Source organism: Lagopus leucura, unplaced genomic scaffold, assembly GCF_019238085.1.
Source record: "Lagopus leucura isolate 7727_CA_CO unplaced genomic scaffold, USGS_WTPT01 Super-Scaffold_73, whole genome shotgun sequence".
NCBI classification, from domain to species: Eukaryota; Metazoa; Chordata; class Aves; order Galliformes; family Phasianidae; genus Lagopus; species Lagopus leucura.
The window spans coordinates 60656751-60676739 of NW_024962252.1; the positions used below are offsets into that span (position 1 = coordinate 60656751).

At 40.8% G+C, this 19989-nt stretch overlaps 1 protein-coding gene across 1 annotated transcript in view; it reads right to left on the reverse strand.

The window, feature by feature from the left end:
* Positions 1 to 19612, reverse strand: part of PDE10A (phosphodiesterase 10A) — a 161027-nt gene extending 141415 nt beyond the window's left edge. Inside the window, exon 1 of the mRNA XM_042880750.1 lies at positions 19471 to 19612. Within this exon, the coding sequence (XP_042736684.1) occupies positions 19471 to 19534 (64 nt within the window). The 5' untranslated portion in view covers positions 19535 to 19612. The remainder of the gene's footprint in view (positions 1 to 19470) is intronic.
* Between the last annotated feature and the right edge of the window lie 377 nt (positions 19613 to 19989).

Below are 19989 nucleotides of genomic sequence, written 5' to 3' on the forward strand. Positions count from 1 at the left end.
AAGCAGTGCAATATCTAAACCTTAGCTCTGTTTTACAAACATATTAATCATGAACAGATTGAACAGGAACATAGTAAAGGGATCGTCATCTGCATCCATCTGATTTCTTTTCAATGGTGATGAAACATTTCTTAAAGCAAAATTCACCATTATTTCCACCACACTTTGCCAATGCTTTCTGGCAGACTCCGCTATTCAGATTCTCACGTGAAAGCAAAGTATCACTCAATGCCAGACAGCCACCTCAGATCTCCCTTTCCACCACCACCACCACCGATTTCTTAGAGTTGCTGAATTCTCAAAGCAGACTAAGTTGCAAATCAGATTTGTGCCTATGTAAGCACATAGCTTTCCAGAAGTGAATTTCCAGACTAAAGCAGGTAATTGTGAAGACTCAGCATTTGCATCTAGTTCCTTTTTGAGTTTTTATTTCAGATTAGATTCAATCTGGTCAAATTTGCTTTTTGTTGGGTAGCAAACTGAAACTTACAACCCAGTTTTGCTTTGTCTAGAACAAATCCAGTCAACAGACATGCTGTGTGACCATTTTCTGATGTGAATAAGGAGCTAAAGAGAATAATTAGAACAGTTTTCTCAAGTGCATGCTTCTGACCTGAACACACTACTACTGTAGACAAGCTCCCAGTCACAGGTTCTCTACCTAATGTCAAGTCTTGCTGTCAGCCAAGGACAGCAAATGAAGATGTTCATGATGGGCAATCTAGTACTCTGTGACCATAGAACAGGTAGAAGAAAGGAGGCTATAACAGGAGAAAATAGTCTGTGCTTCTCCATAATCTGACTGATTACCCCAAATTGCTGTCCTCCTTTCAACTTGCTCATTAGACCTAGACAGAAACCAGGTCCTCCACGGCCTAAGGCTCACCCCATCTCTTCCTCAGCAAGCTTCTCAGTGACTTTGTTCCTTTTCCCCCTACACTAGCTTTAATTAGAGTGGAAATTTAAGGCCATTTCTCCCATAAGCTTCCCACCAATCTGAGCAACTGTTTAACTCTCATTTTTTCAATCCAAAATTGAGGCTGCAGCAGACCTGCACATGCAGCACTTAAGTATAGTAATAATGGTGAAAGAACAGATGAGGAAAAGGAGCTGTCAGCCTGTGGCAGTCTGGAAAGGAACCAGGACTGAAGCTATTTGGATAAGGAAGAAGAACCTCATATGAGTTTGGCAATTAGAGAATGGATAGCATTACCCATCAGTCAGGAGATCACAAGAAGGAAGATAAAGAGAGATCTAACAGGATGCATGGAGAGACAGAAATCATTTCCAGACAGTGAAGTTGCCAGCAATAGAATGAAAACATTATGTAAAGCACTACATACAATGTAGAAAAAGAAGAAGTGAGAAAAAAAAAATACATACAACAGATGCGATAAATCACATGGTTACTTTTTTCTCATTGGAAAAACCTAGAATACTCTTTGGCTCCACCTTAACAAAGAGGTGCTTCTCAAAAAAGTGCCTCAGAATCTTCAATTTAATGTTAAATAAACTTTCCATAGAGTTTGGGCTGGAGGTGTAATGCAGCAAAGCTAAGGCTCAGCAGCAGTTAATACAGTTTCACTGAGCTACTTTATAAAGTATTGGTCTAATATATGAAAAAAAGCATATAGATTTAAGATTTAAAGTCCAAACTAAAAATCTTTTTTTTTTTTGCTTTTAATTGAACACATAAAATATTTTTAATTTACCTGTGTTTTCACTTTCATTCCATTTTGAAAAATGAAGCTATTACTTTTAAGTCAACAAATGTACTTGTGTTAAGAAGGGGGAAAGAAAAGATATCTACAGTTGCTTTTTTGTTAGCTGATCCTAGCCTAACAGCTTTGCCCCTAATGAAAAAGTGGCCCAGTGTTTGCTACAGGACCACAAGTAGACAAGGATTTTCTCTTCAAAAGTGATTAGGTATTTCTGAAAGCAGGTGTTACTAATAAGAAACCATTTTGCAGCACTGTCTTCAGCTTTCCACAAAGCTTTAACAGTGAAAACATAAAAAGGCTTAAACATGCTCTATTTAAAATGCAATGTGAGAGTAGGCAATAATAGTTTTTATAGTTAAAGATCTGTTAAAAGGTCCTAGATTGTTTCTGTATGATAAACACTGTAAGACAGCCAAGAAACTGAGACACTCACTACTAAATTTAAAAGGCAAAAGAACTAAGTCTTTTACACTTAAAAAAAAAAAAAATCATCACAAAGCATAAATCAAAAGTCATACTTATTTAGAATCTGCATATAAAATCCTTGAAGAAACACACCACTTCCATCATAGCAGGGAAAAAATTAAAGGTTAAAAATTTAGACCACTGGTGATGAGTTCAACCCACATCTATCTTCCATTGACTGAGAACAATTAAGCTTAGAGAATCCCACACATTTACAGACAGACTATAGAAATTAATTATTTGAAGTTTAGCCTGATAACAAAGACAATCTGGGCTTATAAGGACTATACCTTAACACCCTGGTCTCAAAGAGAGGATGTGTGTTCTCTTCCCCCATATCCACTTCTCCTTCACCTCTTTAAACTTCAATGCTTTCAACAGTCAAAGGTAATTTGATAACCTTTTTTTTTTTTTTTTTTTTTTTTTTTGACACAGCCTCTAAAATAACAATGAAATATTTTATAGGATTTAACCTCATTGGAAAGACTTACTTTCAAAAAAAAAAGATCTTCAAATATCTGTCAGATCTCAGCAATCTGCTTTTCAATATTTTATTTCTATGTAAGTAAATCAGCTGGAATTTTCAGTGATGCCTAAAGCAATCAGCTGCTTGTTTCTATTACCCCTAACATACATATATATGTGTGTATATACATGTATATAACTTACCTACTTTCTTCTTTCTACTCCTCTGACCAAACACAACACACAGGAAAAAAATGAAAGCTGCTTTAATCTGCCAAAATTTCATCATCTTCAGGACTGTTGACACAAATCTAAGAAAACTTTAAAAGCAATCAGTAGTTTTACAGGGTGAGGGTTGATTTTTGCTATTTGTTATACTGCATGATCTCCCACAATATCCTTACCAGAATGCTTGTGGGTTTGGTAATGCAGTCACTGGGACAAGCGTTAGACAGTCCCTTATTGAAAATCAAGGTCTCTTTCTACGGTCCCTTATCAGAAATCAAAGGTCTCTTTCTATTACACTTCAAACAAAGATATTCAACGTGGAATACTATAGCCAGCTGAAGCTATGTTAGTAGATACAACATAACTCTACAAACATGAGTTTGATGTATTCCTACCCCCACTCCATTTCCTGTACTAAGATCTGTCCGTTTTCCGATGGAAAAAAAAGATAACTGCATTCCAACAACACTAAAAGAAGCTTGCTCTGTGGTGTCTGAGGATCTATCTGAAACTATTTCACTGCTTCTGCACATGCCTACTTAGTATTTCATACTCCCCTTGAACAATATAAAGAGGGAAAAAAAAACATTAAAACCCAACAGGCTTTTTAATTGATGGGAAAATAGCACCACAATTCTACAGTCAACTCAAAATTTGTGCAGGTATTCTTGGATCTCTTATGTGATAACACCCAGCTTGACCCTCCTGATCATCAAGGAACACAATTAAAGTTCTTCAAACAATGATAAACAAGCGTACTACTGAGCCACAGATGGTCAAAGACTGAAATAATCTTTCCTGTATTTAACTTCACCTTAAACATCTTCCAGATCTTTAATCCAAAATTAAATAAAAGGCAGTAAAAGGCTTTGGATCTAGTCTAGCATCAGCAGTGGTCCCTCTCAATGCAAGGGCTGCCAAATGACTAGCATAAGAATAAACATACTTAACATGCTTAACATCTATAGTTACAACTCCAACTCACTTTCAGGATACAAATCTGACCCGAGCCATTTTGAAATGTGTTGGAGCAAACAACCATCCATTCTGTTAAGCTAGACCTCTGCTTATAAAACCTTCATTTCCCAAAAGTCTGTAACATTCTATTCTTTCCTGAAAGATAACTGTTTTTATTCAGCTCAGCAAAAGATTGGCCATATATGGACAACACCAAAGCCAACAAATGGTTCTTTTCTAAGTGTGTTATCAAACCAGGAAATTAGGCGTCCAAGGTACTCTCCCTTACTTACTCTGTCAGAGCAGAGAGGAAACATCCATGAGTTTGTCAATCATCCCATTTCACACAAAGGTGAACGGATGCTTATCCTTTATAGCTTTAGCAGCAATCCCCAAACCAGCCTCATATAAGATTAAAGCCCTCACACAGCCACATGAGATAACAGTGCTAACAATGATAGTTGAAGGTGCATGGCAAACAGATGCATCCCCTAGGGCTTGGCACAGGAGAGAAAAAATTAAAATCACACATCAATAAATTCAGTAGCACAAAGAATGGGAACAGGAAGAAATCAAATCCTTTATTTGTTACTCAGTGGAGCCTTAGACATTTCTATACCATTGCTAATATTTAAGTCCAGTATTATATAAACCTGAAGCCTGAAGAATGCTATCAGTATGACACACTGTGCTCTCTGACACTCAGATCCACGCAAAGCTCTTTCACCCTTCCACACTCAACCAACAGTTGAACTCACTTTCTTAATAAGAAAACATCTATACAAGGAATCCATATCTGAACAGCTCTGAAAAACAGATTTAAGGTCCAGACAGGTTAAAACTTCGTAAGCAGATCAAGAAATACAGTCTTTCCTTCACACTGGAAACCCTGCAAAGAAACCCCTTCCAGAAAGTCAGCTCAGCTGCCCAGAAACTCAGTGGCAGACCAGACTATGCCTTTTTAAGCTGCAAAAAAGGAAATGATTAAGGAAGCAGTAAAATATAAGTGCACCATAAAAGGCATTTACCAGAAAACTATCTGCTGTCTGCAATAAAGAATGTGCCTTATTTACACACACGGGAAAATTAAAAAAAAAAAAAAAAAAAAAAAAACCAACCACACCATAATCCCAATAACATATGTAAAAGAACAATGTCACAACAAATATGAACAGCTACTGGCAGAATCTCTTTCAGACACTCAAGCAGGTGAGACTGCATCTCTTCAATATAAAAATATGAATTGATGTGTCACACTTTGTTTGTTTTGTTGTTTTTCTTTCTTTCATCTCCCTCTTGTGTCAGCAAATTCCTCATTATCCCTTCCATTTCTTGATATCCCAATTGCCTTTTCAGCTATGTTTATTTTATGACCTATAAGGAAACTATGGAATTATATCACATTTCTTTTAAATACTATCTTGTTCTTTTCTGTTTTCCTCCTGTTAATGTAACTAGCACATATCAATCTTTCAAAGTACACTTTGCAGTAAAGTCAAGCATCCCCTTATGCTGCCGGCATTAGTCAAGACAATAAATAGCCATAAGACGGCTACTTAAAACAGTAATGGAATAGTAACTGTTAGATAAAAATTCATTGTATTTCTCACAATGAATGAAAAAAAAAAAAAAAAAAAAAAAAACCCACAACCACACCTCTTGTTGAAGATTCAACAATTATTACCTGTGAGAGGAATAAACAGTACACGCAAGAGGTCTTGGAAGGCGAAGAAGCCACTGCAATAAGTCAGGTTTATATTGCTAGAATACTGTTACCAGCACTCACTAGTATTCTACCTACTTCCCCTAGCTTCCACCAGTTGCCCAGCTTCTACATGAATGATACTCAGGAATTCAGTACAGTAAACCAGTAAAGAATATACATTCAATAAAGCTAATCTGTGCACAGCTTAAAATCAGCAAGCAAGTATGCAGAAGGGAACAGGTAATCAAGCAAAACTACAGCTCTTACAAGCAGTTTTTCCCTCCTTTATTTTGATGATTAAATCAGTCAGACCACTTCATCTATCTGTTCAGTGCTTCACTTGGAGATGCCACAGCACTGAAAAACAATTATGTAAGTAAGAAATGAAAAAATAAAGAATGGTAAACTAGTTTACAATGATATATGAACTGCCACAAGTCCACCTGTCAAGAAAAAAATGGAAAGTCAAAAGTCAGGAAAATTAAACCAAATTCAAGATAAATCTAGCAAATGCTTGAACACAAACTAGAAAAACAGTTGTTACATGTCGATCTGGAAGATAAAAAGTCAGAAATATGCTGAATGCCATTCATTTCCTGAAATATGGCATCTTCTTGCTTTTCATTTGCAAAGGAGAAAAATGCAGTTAAACATAATATAAATATATATAAATACAAAGCATACTCAGAAGTCAAATATAGAAGTCAAAACTGCCTCTGGGGCAGTTCCACTATACTTCCTTCAAACCTGGTGTTTCTCTTCCCCCGACCATTATTTTAGCAGTTTTCCCACGTGTGTCCACATGTCTGTGAGTTAGGGTGCTTGGATGGCATGCTTCCACAAATGTTCCCCAAAAATAAAACAAATTACACTGATGGACTTTCAATCCTGAGCATTGCCCAGCTGGCTGAAGGGCAAGTGAGGAGCTGCCTGTCTGCAGAACCCGAACAAAAGGTCTGTATGTTTGTTCTAATATTCCAACTGCTATAATAACGGCACTGTTCCTTAACATAATGTTAATACTTGTCATAGACACTGTTAGAGTTAAAAAGCACGTTGTAAGCCCGAAACAGAACTTCTGATTCAGAAGAGCCCCTTTAATGTACTCTGCGTGCTGCCCTTTTTACAACCTCTATTTAATGTTTTGTTTTCTTAAAACCTGCTTAAGAAAAAACCTCTCTTAAAATCGCATCTTTGTGGTAAACAGGAACTGCAGACTTGGTGAAGGAGAGGTGTTTTCCGCCATCTGTCAGACATGCACATAAGGAAAGATGAGCAGCAGAGCTGTGTAAATTACATTAGAAAAACACATCGCCACTGCCACTTTTAACACCCTCCTTTTCTCTTCATTTCCATTTTCTTTATAAACACAAAAGGCACTTTGTTCCCTTAAGCTGGTGCCAATTTACAATTCCTCAGAACGGTTATGTGAAAAACTTTAATATGATTCAAATGACAAAAAAAAAAAAAAAAAAAAGCAACTCACAGGACTGCCAATAGTTTCAGATGAGATTGCTATGAAGCAGAAACTGTGTGCACCAGCCTCCAAAAGCAAACTGTGATAAAGAACAAAGCTTTCACTGGTTTAACATGATTTATTCATTAGTTCAGACCACCCAATAATGTCGTTTCAAGTTTATTTTCCTCAAACCCAAAACTAAATCAGTTTTCATTTAATTCACAAACGCAGCTAGAGATACATCACCCTCGTAAAAAAAAAAAAAAAAAAAAAAAAAAAAAATTAAAATTTTTAATTAAAAATAAATTTGCATGAAAGTATTCCATTCTTGTCAGCGAATCCCACTCATTTAATGAGTGTTAATGGGATTTGAGTTGCAAAAACATCTTTGGCCTAGAAAAATGAATAGCCATGAAATGACCATAAACAGAACAAATATCTTCAAGCTGTTAAACAAAACGAACTATGTTTTTATAACCAAATCATTTAATCATTTTATCCTACTGCTTTTAAACCACTTCTAGAAGTTTTCTCCAGCAAGATTTACTTTGACCACTGGGTGACTTGCCCTATGGCATACAGTGTGAGGGCTCCTCTCAAAGTAACACCTCCTATTTTTATTATGTTGACCCACAACACCAAGGTGGATGTTGGTGGTAGGGTAGTAGATGTTAATACACAATAAAGTGATGTGTATTAAGCAGTGCTGCAGCAGACAGGATCGAGGTGACACTGTTTCAACTTAACGGGTTTTAGTTTTGCCTAGGAGAGGAAACAACACATTTCCATCATAAAAGATATTACTAACAGCAGTAATACATATCAGATATTTAAACCATTTGAAGAACTTAACTATCAAATTCATGCAGCGTTACACATTTAGTCTCACCTGCTGCATCAGTTAGTTAACTCCCTGCCTTAGCATAATCTACAGAGGAAGAAATTAGAAGTTTTATTGAAATCAGATTTGTCTGTGAAATATTTCAAAATAAATTCTCTCTTGTTTTGTTAAATGCTCCTCATGAATTAAAACTTCCAACACCGCATTGAGGGACCAATGTCAGGAAATCAGATCACAAAGCATGGACAATCAGGAACAACAAAAAGATCAAATGACAGAAGAAAATACCACAGCAACTGAAATCAATGACAAATCTTGCATTAAACTAAGCGGAGCTGCAATTTTGTTCTGTTTCCAGGAAACACAAATGCATTACATCAGTTGAGATGCACTTCCCATTATGATGACTCAATTGCAGAGTCCCTTGGTAAATTACACTGGAGAGGGAAGACGCTACTGAGAACAGCACTGACCACTCCCCATGAAATGATGCTTTGTGTAAAAAACATAGTTTTGGGAATGCAAAGAAATTAGAGCCACCATTAATGCAACCTCAGTACTACTGAGAGAACTAATAAACATGCAACACACACACTCTTCCTTTTAGAAGGTCAAAAGAAGCAAGACACGCGATTCTCTTAATGTCTTTTCAAATCCAAAATCCAGCCCTTCAAATACGTTTTGACCTCATGATCACTTCCAATCAAAACCTGACTCAATTATACATGTAGCTAATGAGTTAGCAGCTATGAAGATGAGAGATACATGAATGAAAGGCTGCTGCAAGACAATATAAGCTCTGCCCACCTTATAAGGCAGCAGATGTTTCTTTAAGGGAAAAAGGCCAGGTAGAAAAAAGTGGTTGGAGAAAGTTAAGAGAGAAGAAAAAGATCCAGGAACATCCAGACATCAGAATAACTACCATCCAGTGAACTGCTTGGTTTTTAGAAGTTAGTGGCCTTTGTCTTTCAACTCCTTCAATTTCAACTGCTCCATCACAGGTGCAGAGATGAGCAGATTCCCAGAATTCCAACAGATAAGCCATGCAAAGTAACTGAAAACACGAAGACATAAAATAGGAGAGCAGTACTGATTGGGTGGTACCCAAATTATGTACTGCTCCAAAAAAAAGAAAGCATTACAGTACTAAGATGACAGTATCTGTATTACAGTATTTGCCCAAAGTAATTCATAATTGCATAGCTAATTGTTTTGTTTTTAGTACAGCATTATTACCAAACAAGTATCAAATAGAAATTAATTGCTAAAAAATAAAAAAAATCCCAAAACTGAATTCAAAAGGCTCACTGAGCTGTGCATCAGCTGATACTACTGTGACCAGACTGAAGGACTCAAACTTTGCATGCAGAGCTTCGCAGCCAAAAGACAAACACTAGTAAAGGAACGTGTGTAATGTCTAGCAATAAAAGACAGGAAGCCACTGTTACCCACGTTTCCACATGCAAATGACAGTGCATATTCTGAATAGCAACACAGGAAGGGATCAACAACCAACACACAGACTGATGATACATTACTTCACCATTACTGTATGATTTTAAACACGCTCATCTATTTCTCCTTATTTTTTGCCCTTTATCCACCCTCTTCCTACAGAGATAACAATCACTTTGAAGTTTAATAGTTCTGAAGTAACTTCACAAAGATTCCTCAACTGAAGCAAAGATGCAGGTTTGAGTTATGAAACATCTATGAAAAATTTCCCTTTACAGAAGCTCTGCCTCAGTACAGCATAATACTTCACTTCTTAACCTACTGCACAATACATATATAGAAAGAGCAGATTTCAACTTCCTTACCATTTCTCCTTCCAGATGTATAAGCACCGAAAGAAGTGTTGTCAAACAAGAAATTCAAAAACCCCATTTCAGAAGTGCTAGGGGAAAAGCATCTCTTGGCACTGCAGAATGGTGATTTGAATGCAAGGTTGCTAAAACAAGAATCTGCAAAGTGCTACAAGAGTGGTTCAACATTATAAAAAAAAAAAAAAGTACACATAGCTCAATGAACAAAAGCAAACAAAACATTAGTCTTGCATCCAAATCAAAGTAACAACTTCAACATCATCTTGTCAACAAGAATCAAGGTTTGTCCCAGACAAGGTTACCATCAGCAAAAAGTATCCAGTCACAGTGATGCTAGCTATGCTCACAGCCTAGTCATGGCTAAAGCCACCCGAGACTATTCATGTTAAGAGATGTAGAGAAAGGACAGGCACTCCTGCATGCAGACAGATTTATGCTTTAATAAACTGTTTGGGAGTGGGGGTGGAACTCGCACAGGAACAAGGTAGATAAGCTATTAAATTACAAGTCAAACTTACAGTAAAACACCAGACAGAACAGTAAAACTTTCAGTGACCTAAGAAAATAATGGTAAAAGACACATCTTGAGATTGTCAAACAGCACTTAGCCAGTCAGTGAAGTAACAGGAAGGCACAGAAAGTGAAGAAATAAATTAAAAGGTTATCTGTAAGTATATTCACTGAATACATAAGATTCACCAGACACCCTTTATATTGTCAATGGAAAGAGGGGAAAAAACAGTTAAGCAGAAGGAAAACATTTGTGACACTAAAAGGAAAGATTAAAATATACTTCAAAAGCCCTAAATCTTACATTTCAATGAAATCTTAAACATCCTTGAAAATACTTCTTCAAAATGCAACAATTTGCTGAGAGATATTTACAGAGCTAGTTTTTCATCTACTCAAAAAGAAACCTCTCATAGCTTTCCCTATAAGGATGAACATTTTCTTCTGTTGTAATCACATTCCTTTCAGCAATAAAAAATCTTAAATTTTTATTACCATTCTAATCTTCTTTCTGTTTCTACCCCTTTGATGCTACTGCCATAGATGGATATGCCTCTATCATATTTCTTCAGTGTAAGACAGACACTATCAACACACGCTCTTCAGTCATCCCGGTAAATGACAAACTTCATCTTCTCTTTACCCTATAAGCACTCATTTACAAACTTCCACAACTTTTAAGAAGCTCTCCAAAGCAAGAAGCTGAAAAAAAAGCACAGACAAGCTAAATACTTGCAATCAGGCAGCAAACCACATCCTCCAGCAACGGTTCCCAAGAGGACTGGGTACATCTTTCATTCAAGGCTATGTAGATGCTGTCACTGAGTCCTAAGAACAAGGTCCATAGCAACAAGATCTGCCCTAGTGCCACAAGTGGTACAAAGACTGCTTTGCTGGTCCATATGGCAATATCCATGTACAAGTACATAAATCATGCTAGAGCTGTTCTCAAGCCACAGAATGAAGGGGTATGTTGCAGCTTGTGTCCACACAGCCAATGCTTCTCCATGCAGGAGGCCAGGGGAGAAGGGCACTGTTCCCCCTGCCTTTTGGGAACAGTCACCCTTTAATTCCTCCCAGTTCTCAAGCAGACACTTAGGCACAGGTAAAGGCTGGACCAGAGAGCACACTGAAAATCAAGCAGAATGGACAGGGCTACAGCTGGAGCCCACAGTCTCTCTCTGCTTAAGAAGTTTAAGTGCTGCATACAGAGCCAAAAAAAGTCCAAAAAAGGTTTGAAAGAAACAGGCAATCTGCAAGCACATTCCTATTCCCAAGCAGCCAATGAATGTCCCTACAACACACAAGATCATCCTATTCTTCACCACAACAAGAGCTATGCCAGGAGTTGTAAAGGGAACACGCTGCTCTCTGAGACTGCAGGTAACCCATGCTCCCCAGTCTCTTTAAAGCATTTCTTAAAAGGACACCTCTAGTCCCAAGACCCTCTTTCATTCACTATCATGAACTGAAGGCCAAAGAGCTACCCTTCAGGTGAGAGTCATGAAAAGACAGCTCTCCCAGGAGTCTTCACCAATGAAAACCGATGCCCGAAGGAACAAAACAGCCAGGCACTTACAGAGAAAAGCGATTTGCTCACAATGTGAGACACAGGAGCCTGGCAGGATGAAACCTGAGTGCACTGGCTGAGGCAGTGCCTGTTTTGAGAACAGATTAGTTCAGCTTCCTGTTACATCAAACAGCAACTTTCATCAGTCCTATGTTCACTTAAAAAAAAAAAAAAAAATAGAAAACACTCTATTGACATCACACTTAGGGCTGGGCAGAAAGTGGCAGATTAGGAAATACTATGAGTCACTGCAAATAAAGAAGACATAGGAAGAGTTTTAGAAATGCTCTGTAAAATTTAGTTTTACGGGGAAGGAAAAACAAAAACAAACAAACAAACAAAAAAAGATAACAGGTAATACAAACTGAACTAAACCAGAACTAGAGTAATGGAGATGGTCTGCCTTCAAACAGACAAGAAGCTGTTGAAAACAAGAACATTGTAAAAATGACAGGGTAAGACAGGCAGGCTGCAGGAAGGAACAAGAGCGACACAATTCAGCAATCAAGAAGGAAATATAAGCTAAAATAAGCTGATGGGTGGACAAGAAGCTGAAAATACAGATAGAACTGAAAGAAAAAGATGCAAAGAAAGCACAGATGACAGAGTTGTGCTCCCTAAAAGAAATCATTCTGGAGAAGTTTCCAAACTATCTATATATGCATGAAAGTAAAAATATAAAGAACAGTGCAAGAATGATTTCTCATAAACTTATCAGCAGTGTATTAGGAAAAAAGATTGCTGCTGGAATACAGAGGCACACAGGAATACATTTGAAGACAATTAGAACAGAGGGTCACAGCTTCAGCAGTCTTAAGTAAATAAGGCATTATGAAAGAAATACAATCGGGAAATAAAAAATAGGCCATGAAGCAAAGTACAAAAGAACAAACAGGATACACACTTGGCCACCACGGTCTGGCTAAGCATCCTATTCTCTGAACCAGCTGAACACCCCAGTGTTGCAGAAAGTGTTCTAAGATACCTAGGGCAAAGGAAGGTGCATCTCTCCCACCAATTATGAAATTTCCCCGCAGGGTGAAGCAAAGTAAACTGTATTATTAAGGTGGACGTAGCAATGCTTGCCAGCAGCCAAACAAGGCTGCTATTTTGGAGGTATAGTTCAAGATGAATCAGGATAATGAGAGACACAAGCTTTCTGTACAAAGTTATTAGAACTTAGGATGAAAAAGTTTTTCTTTCCTTTAGGAACTATTTCTGGCATGACTTCAGGAGATTTTTTTTTTTTTTTTAATGCAAGTGGAAGGGTAAGAGGAAGGAAGAATGTTGGAATTATTAACAGCTGAATAAACTTTGTTAAGAGAAGTACAGCTCAACTGCACAGGAGTTTGTTGAAAATACAGAAACAAGAAATCAGATCAATAAGTACTAATGAAAGCATTAAATCTTCATGGTTTCCAGATGGGAGGTGGATTAACTGGTCTTATAGATTCTGACAGTCTCTTCTTTAGGTCCCAGCATTCAAGGTGAGATTAAAACCACTGCCTCTATGTTGACATTTTTTGTTACTATTTTAATTAGAAATCACTAAAACAAGTGGAAGTTCTTCTGAAGGCAGCAAGTAATATCCAAAAGCCTTCTATCTTCTTATTCTTGAGCCAGGACTACTTTATAAAGTCCTACAAGTGACAAAACAAAAGACTCCAATATTTTACTGTTAAAAGTCTCACTCAGCTACATTAAAACTTGCTGTAAACGTGTTTTCTAATAGAATATTCAGAAGCAAAGTAAAGGAAAAAATTTTTTTTCTCCTTACTGCCAGCTATGAGATGCTCAGGATCAGGACTTCAGCAAGCTTTGTAAGGTGACAAACACTAGGAAAATTGTATATAAAAGTAATTCCAAGTAAACGAGTTCCTTGTAAGTATGTAGATGATACACTTTTCAAAAGTGGTTCATACTTCTGCCAAGATGCTCTAAGAACATAATTAGGGCACTTCTGGGTTGGAAGAAAGCATTTTCAGTCTGTACTAACAGTAATGATCAATTCATCAGTTTATGATGACAATTTAGAATTTGTTACTCAGAATGTTCCTTTTGCAAAAATAAACACCATGACAATTTTGGAACATTACTTTAATAAATCATGGCTGTGATTCTGATTCCTACCTTCTGATCTACCTCATGTGTTCAACACATCAAGATGTTGTCTGGCATTGCAGAATCCAAAGTCTTTTATTAACATCAGCCAAGCTGGTTCCTCCCACACCGATTATAACAGCTTGATAAGATGCAGCAATGAAAAACCAGGAACATGTCACTTTCTCACAAGCTTTTAAAAAGAAGGAACCAGAACAGAGGGGACAAAAATCCTGCTTGAGTCAAAAAAGAAGGGGGGAGAGGGGGGGGAAAGAGAAGAAAAAAAAAAAAAAAAAGAAAGGCTATTTAAAGGAAAAGGTCAAAGCTGAGGCTTGATTTAACTCAGTTACCACATCCAACCACATCAACTTGTCACATGCCGCAAGATAAGTAAGGCTGAGCTGCAACAGCCTGCAGACTGGAGAACAAAGCGCTGGAAGGAGCTGTCAATCAGTAGGTGGCACTCTCCGAGCTCTGCCAGCACGGAGCCGGGTACCAGCACAAGTCAGGACATCGCACAGTGATGTCTGGGTCTTCAGGAGAAGCATTAACAAGAAACAACGAACGACTGTTACCATACCTGACGCCCACGGGAAACGCAATGGCTTAATTTCAATGTAAGACAGCAATCCTTGTACCTGCTCTCTTAAGTTCTCGGGAATTACAGTTTCTGAGTGCAGTAAACATTCTCGGTGGATATTGCTGTACACCAGTGTATTAAAACCAGCATCTCACAAAATTATCCATTAAGAATGCCCGGGGTGCAGCCTTGTGGCTACGTACACGGATACAAGTCAAATGGGCGAATGATAAAAAGGCACTTCTCAGCATTACAAAAATGTAGCAAAGTTATTTAAATTTTGCTATAGCTGTTACAACAAATGGGATATACAACCAAATATTTTGGAACAATATATCAATTGCTACTCCTCTGATCTACACACTACTGAAAATGCAGCTCACGCATAAAAAAAAAAAAAAAAAAATCAGTTGTTTTTAAAGTTCAAATCAATATAAGAACCCACAAAAATGAAAATGTTGCACCATAAAACAGGTGTCAAATTCTTAATTCCTGCAAATAGTCTGTCTTCATTTAACCATTCTAGCTTGTTTTGTATTTTTAAATACCAATCCAAATCAACACGTGGTACTGCTCATTTGGTAAAGCAGTAAAGGAAAAGCAGATGTAGCAACAAAGTTTGAGCACGGTACCCGTAATTGAAACGGCCAGCAGAGGGAGTACAAAAATGAAATAAAAATACAAATGGCTCTTTTTATATTTTCTTACGATCTTTGCTTTCTTTCAGAGAAATAACTTAAGAAGTGCAAAAACTCAACTTACGTGTTTTTAATACGTTCAAGTATTAAACATAATGACTGGAAAGTACAATGTGCTTCCAAGCAGCACTAAAAAAAATCCAACTCGCATTAGCTCCGCCAAACTGAAAGACAAGTTTTATCACAAGCAAGATAAAACATCAATCAACAAGCTGCATAAACCATTTCCAGGTTGTAAACCCACAGACAAAGAAAATCATGGTCTTGTTTTACAAATCTAAAACGAAAGTTACGTTTCAAGAATTGAGAGACAAGTACACCTATTATAATGCAAAATCCATGTTTAAGCTTCCCAGGTTCTTACCGCGTGCAGCTGATGGCTGAAACACCAATAAAAGGAGGGAAGACGGGGTGAACGGGGTGGTCAGAGGCTGAAATGAGCAGTCACACCCCTCCCAAAAGTGGCAGAGACCATGTCCTAAAGCACATGCATGCACTGTCCCGCTGGTACACCTGAAGCCAGGAGCAAGTTTACTGAACCAACCGGGCAGGCTTTCCTCCTTTCTAGGCTACAAGCACTGCATGCCCCCAGGCTGTCAGGCAAACAGTGACAGCAGAGCTGAGGAGACTACAGGACAAAGGATTAGTTATTTCATAAGTAAATTGCATGCTTCACGGACAACTATTTGTATAAATACCAAACTCACCAACACTCCCGTGCTGTGAAATGCACGCGTTTGCACAGGGTGCACTCACCTTCCACGCCACTCCTGGTGGTCTGCTGTATGCATGAGCCCATTCTCCCTCTAACTGGAACAGGAACGCCTCTGACTAGGATACATGGTGACGCTACACCTTCCCAACAGGCCGTTACGAAGCACCGACCTCATGGGCAGCTGCTGAACAACCTCACCACTCCAACTACACTCAGCTTTAGCCACGCTTCTCAACCAACAGAGCCAGGGGCTATTCTGTTTTCTGCATCAGCGTCTGAATTTTAAGGATGGCTTAATTGCAAAACCAAACTGTCTACAAGAGATTCATTGCTGGAAATCATCAGTTGGCTAAGACAACCCTGACTGCAAGCAATAAAGACACAAACCAAAAGAAAGGATCAAGCCAAGATTTACTTTCCCATCACCTCAGGTAACAAGAATACTTTTAACTTTATTTAAACTTCCATTGCTATTTTCTCCCACAATTACAGCTATTACTGCCTCTACTCTTAGTTTCACTCCGTGCAGGAGTTACTGGTAACTGCAGGAAATGCTGCATTGCTAAAAGAACAGATGAACAACTCCATATAAAATATCAATGCACTGATAAAACTCCCAACAAGCAGGCAGCCCCCATATTGTAAAATACTCACACAGGGTTAATGGATGAAATGTGCTACACATGTGTGGCTCACGAGATCTTCTGCTTAGAAGAAACGTGGGACATTGCCCTGGAAGCAAGACATGTCACAAAGCCCTGGTGTGCCTGGCAACCTGCAGTGCCCTAGGTGTGGCAGAACATCACTAAACAATTGGCCCAGGATGGTAGACTTTCTATGTCTCCCAGAACACCATGTTATGTACAAAGTCACAGACCTGAATAAAATTAACACCACCACACACAGTTCATATAAGCCTCCGCAGCCCCATGCTTTACTCAATCTTGAGGGGGAAAAAAAAAAAAAAAAGTCACACATGGTACATAGTGAGTATTGCAGAATCTAAAATTTTACTCGAATCAGTAACCTGATGATGAAATCCTGCTTGAGTGTGCGCAAGTCAAATGAGGTCAGGCAAGAGGAACACACCTTGAGCAACTTCATTGTTTTCTGTCTCGAAGATCCTGCTAGGTCCCTTTTAAGTCTTCCCTCCCTAAGAGCTCATCTCAGTTCCCTACAGAACTCTTCAGTTTTCCTCTGTAAAAAAATATTTTGACTTTTTTTTTTTTTTTTTTTTTTTTGAATCTTTAGAGTGAGGCAGTGTATGTATATGTGTGTATGATCTGGATTCTGAAACAGTTCAAGAAACAGAAGTGATGAGATGCAGCGATGCAGCACAGTACCTTCATTTCTCCCTATTATCTCACCTTGCAAGCAACAGTGGTCTCCCAGCTGCCCTGTAGCAGGACTGGGAACAGCACTACAAGAAGCTGGACAAATGCTTATTGTAACTGAACAGGAGGCTATCTTGTCTGACGTTCCTCCACTCCCCTTTTGACAGTCTAGTTTCCTAGAGGAAATCAGATTTATGCAATCACTTGGTGAGGGCAGGAGCCTGACAGATATGTGTAAGCACACACGTGGACGTCTGCCTGTCTGACCACACTGACACCTTTTCAGCCCATCAGCCAATTTCAATTACATCTGAAAGAAGAGCAGAGATAGCAGGCACTTGGGTCGTTGAAAGTTTCATGAGAACAAGGCTGCAGCACACAGAGCAGTGCCTCCCCAGAGGGACGGGCTGCATATCCTATTGGATGCCAGTGAAATCCCAGTGAAAGAATCGAGCTGCTGCTCTCCTACCCACAGGAAAACCTCCAGCCAGAGGTCACAGCCAGCCAAAGATGACCAGGTTTCTTCCACTCAAGTGTTCACAGAAAAGCTTACACTGAATTCATCACTACTCTTTAAATGGTGCTCTGAATAGAGCTTTCCGTGCCTTCTTTGTCTTGATCTAGTGTAAGAGAGAACTGTTCCACACAACACACACTTCCCAGCCCGCTCTCCAGGACTGCTGATCACCAGAGCTGTGATGCAGGTGGGACTGGCAATTCAATCCTCAGAAATGGAGCACAAAAACTGGGGGCGCTTAAGGATCACTTTAGGCTTTGAAACTACCAAATATCATAGAACAAATCATAGCTTGGGTTGGAAGGGACTTCAAAGATCATCAAACTCCAGCCCTTCTGCTGTGGGCAGGGTTGCCAGCCACTAGATCAAGTACTAGATCAGATTGCTCAGGGCCCCATGCAAACTGGCCTTAAACACCTCCAGGGATGGGGCAACCACAGCCTCTCTGGACAACCTGCTCCAGCACCTCAGCACTCTCTCAGTGAAAACCTTCCCTCTGACATCTAATTTAAATCTCCCCTCCTCTAGTTTAAAACCATTTCCCCTTATCCTACGTCTCTCTGCCCACATAAAACGTTGATTACTATCCTGTTTATAAAATCCCTTTAAATATTGGAAGGCCATAATGAGGTCAGCTGCAATTAGCTATTGCAGATGGTTTCAATGAGACAAAGCAGCATGCATGTGTCTATCTTTACACGCCTCCACCAGATAACGGAACAAGTACTACTGTGCTTCTTTAAAGAAGCTGTTAAGAAATAAGGCAAATAGTGAGGTCCAGCTGACACATCAGTATTTTTCCACACATCCACCAGCCCCACATACGTTTGGGAACTAAATGCGGTTTCACCTGTAGCAAAAAAGCCATCTAATAAAAGTGAGAGTGTGCCAACGTATTAAGATGCAAGTTTAGGGACACTTCAAGGCATAAATCAATGATTTAGGAAATAGTTTAAAAAAGAAAAAGAAACAGCTGATTGTGGTCACCCCAAGCACCCAGACACGGGGAGACCAATTCACTACCACATTTATTTCGGCCCCGAGCCCACGCCAAACGCCGCAGTCGTAGCAGCTCCCGGAGCTGCCCGTCCACAGCGCACAGCCGGGTGCCCGCCCTGCGTGAGCCCCAGCCCCAGCGGCAGACTCGGGTCGAGCCCTCCGGGACAGACTAGGGGCGGGCGGCCGCGGCCCGGGCCGGCACTTTCCGAGGCGTTCCCCGAGGCCGAGCCGGCCTCACGGCCAGGGGCGCTCCGCGCGGCTCTCTGCCACGCGCCGTAGAGAAGGCGGCAGCGCCGCGCACGCCGCTCCTTCCCCGCCCGTCGCGGCCCGGGCAGCGCGGAGCCCCGCATGGTTCCTCCCCGCTCGCCGCGCTCGGCATCGCGGCCGCTTCGGGAACGCTGAGCAGCTCGCGCGTGGCGGCGAGCTGACAGAGGACGGTGCATTGTCGCACGTTTCGCCCCTCCCGGTCCTCCGCCGCCGTTCTTCACCCAGGTGCCTTTAGCCTAACGCTTCCCTACGGCCACCTCCGGCGGTCGGGGCGGGTCCCCGCGCCCCGCTCCGCAGCGGATGAGACGCGCGCCAGGTGCGGGGCTGCCACGCGCCCGCGGAGCTCCGGCCGAGGCCGAAGCGACGCCAGCAGGCGGCTGCCGCACGGCGCATCCCTTTGTCCGCGCATCCTCCTCGCGCCCGGCCCTTTGTGTCCCCGCTCACAAAGGAACGCGCTGCCCCGAGCCCCCCCCCCCCCTCCCTCCCCAGCCGCCTCCCCGCCCCGGTACCTACTTGTGTTCAGGAAACAGTCCGTAAACCTCCTGAAGCAGCTGGCAGAATTAGATCCATCTTCCATGTCTGACCCCGGGAGCAGGGGAGACGAGAAGGAGAAGAAGGCGCCTCGCAGCCGCCGCGCAGTCCCGCTCCCGCCGGGGCCGTCGCCTCCTCGTATCCCGTCGCCGCGGGCGGCCGCCGCTGCAGCGCCGAGGAAAGCGCAGGACCACGGGCGAGAGGCGGCCGCGGGGAGGAGGAGCCGCGGATGGTGCTGCCGGGGGCCGGCGGCCGCGGAGCGGAACAGCGAGCCCTGGATGGAGGGAGAAGAGAAGAGTCTCCTCCTGCCGCCGCCGCCGCCTGGATGGGCGATCAAGTGAGCCGCCGCCGCTCCGCCAGCATCTCTTCCTCCTCCTCCTCCTTCCCTCCCTTGGAGACTCGTGAGGTTAAAGGAAGACGAGGAGGGGAAACGAGGAGGCGGCGGCAAGAAGTAAAACGAAGATGGAGAAGCGGAGGAGAAGGAGGGGATTGGAGCGCGGA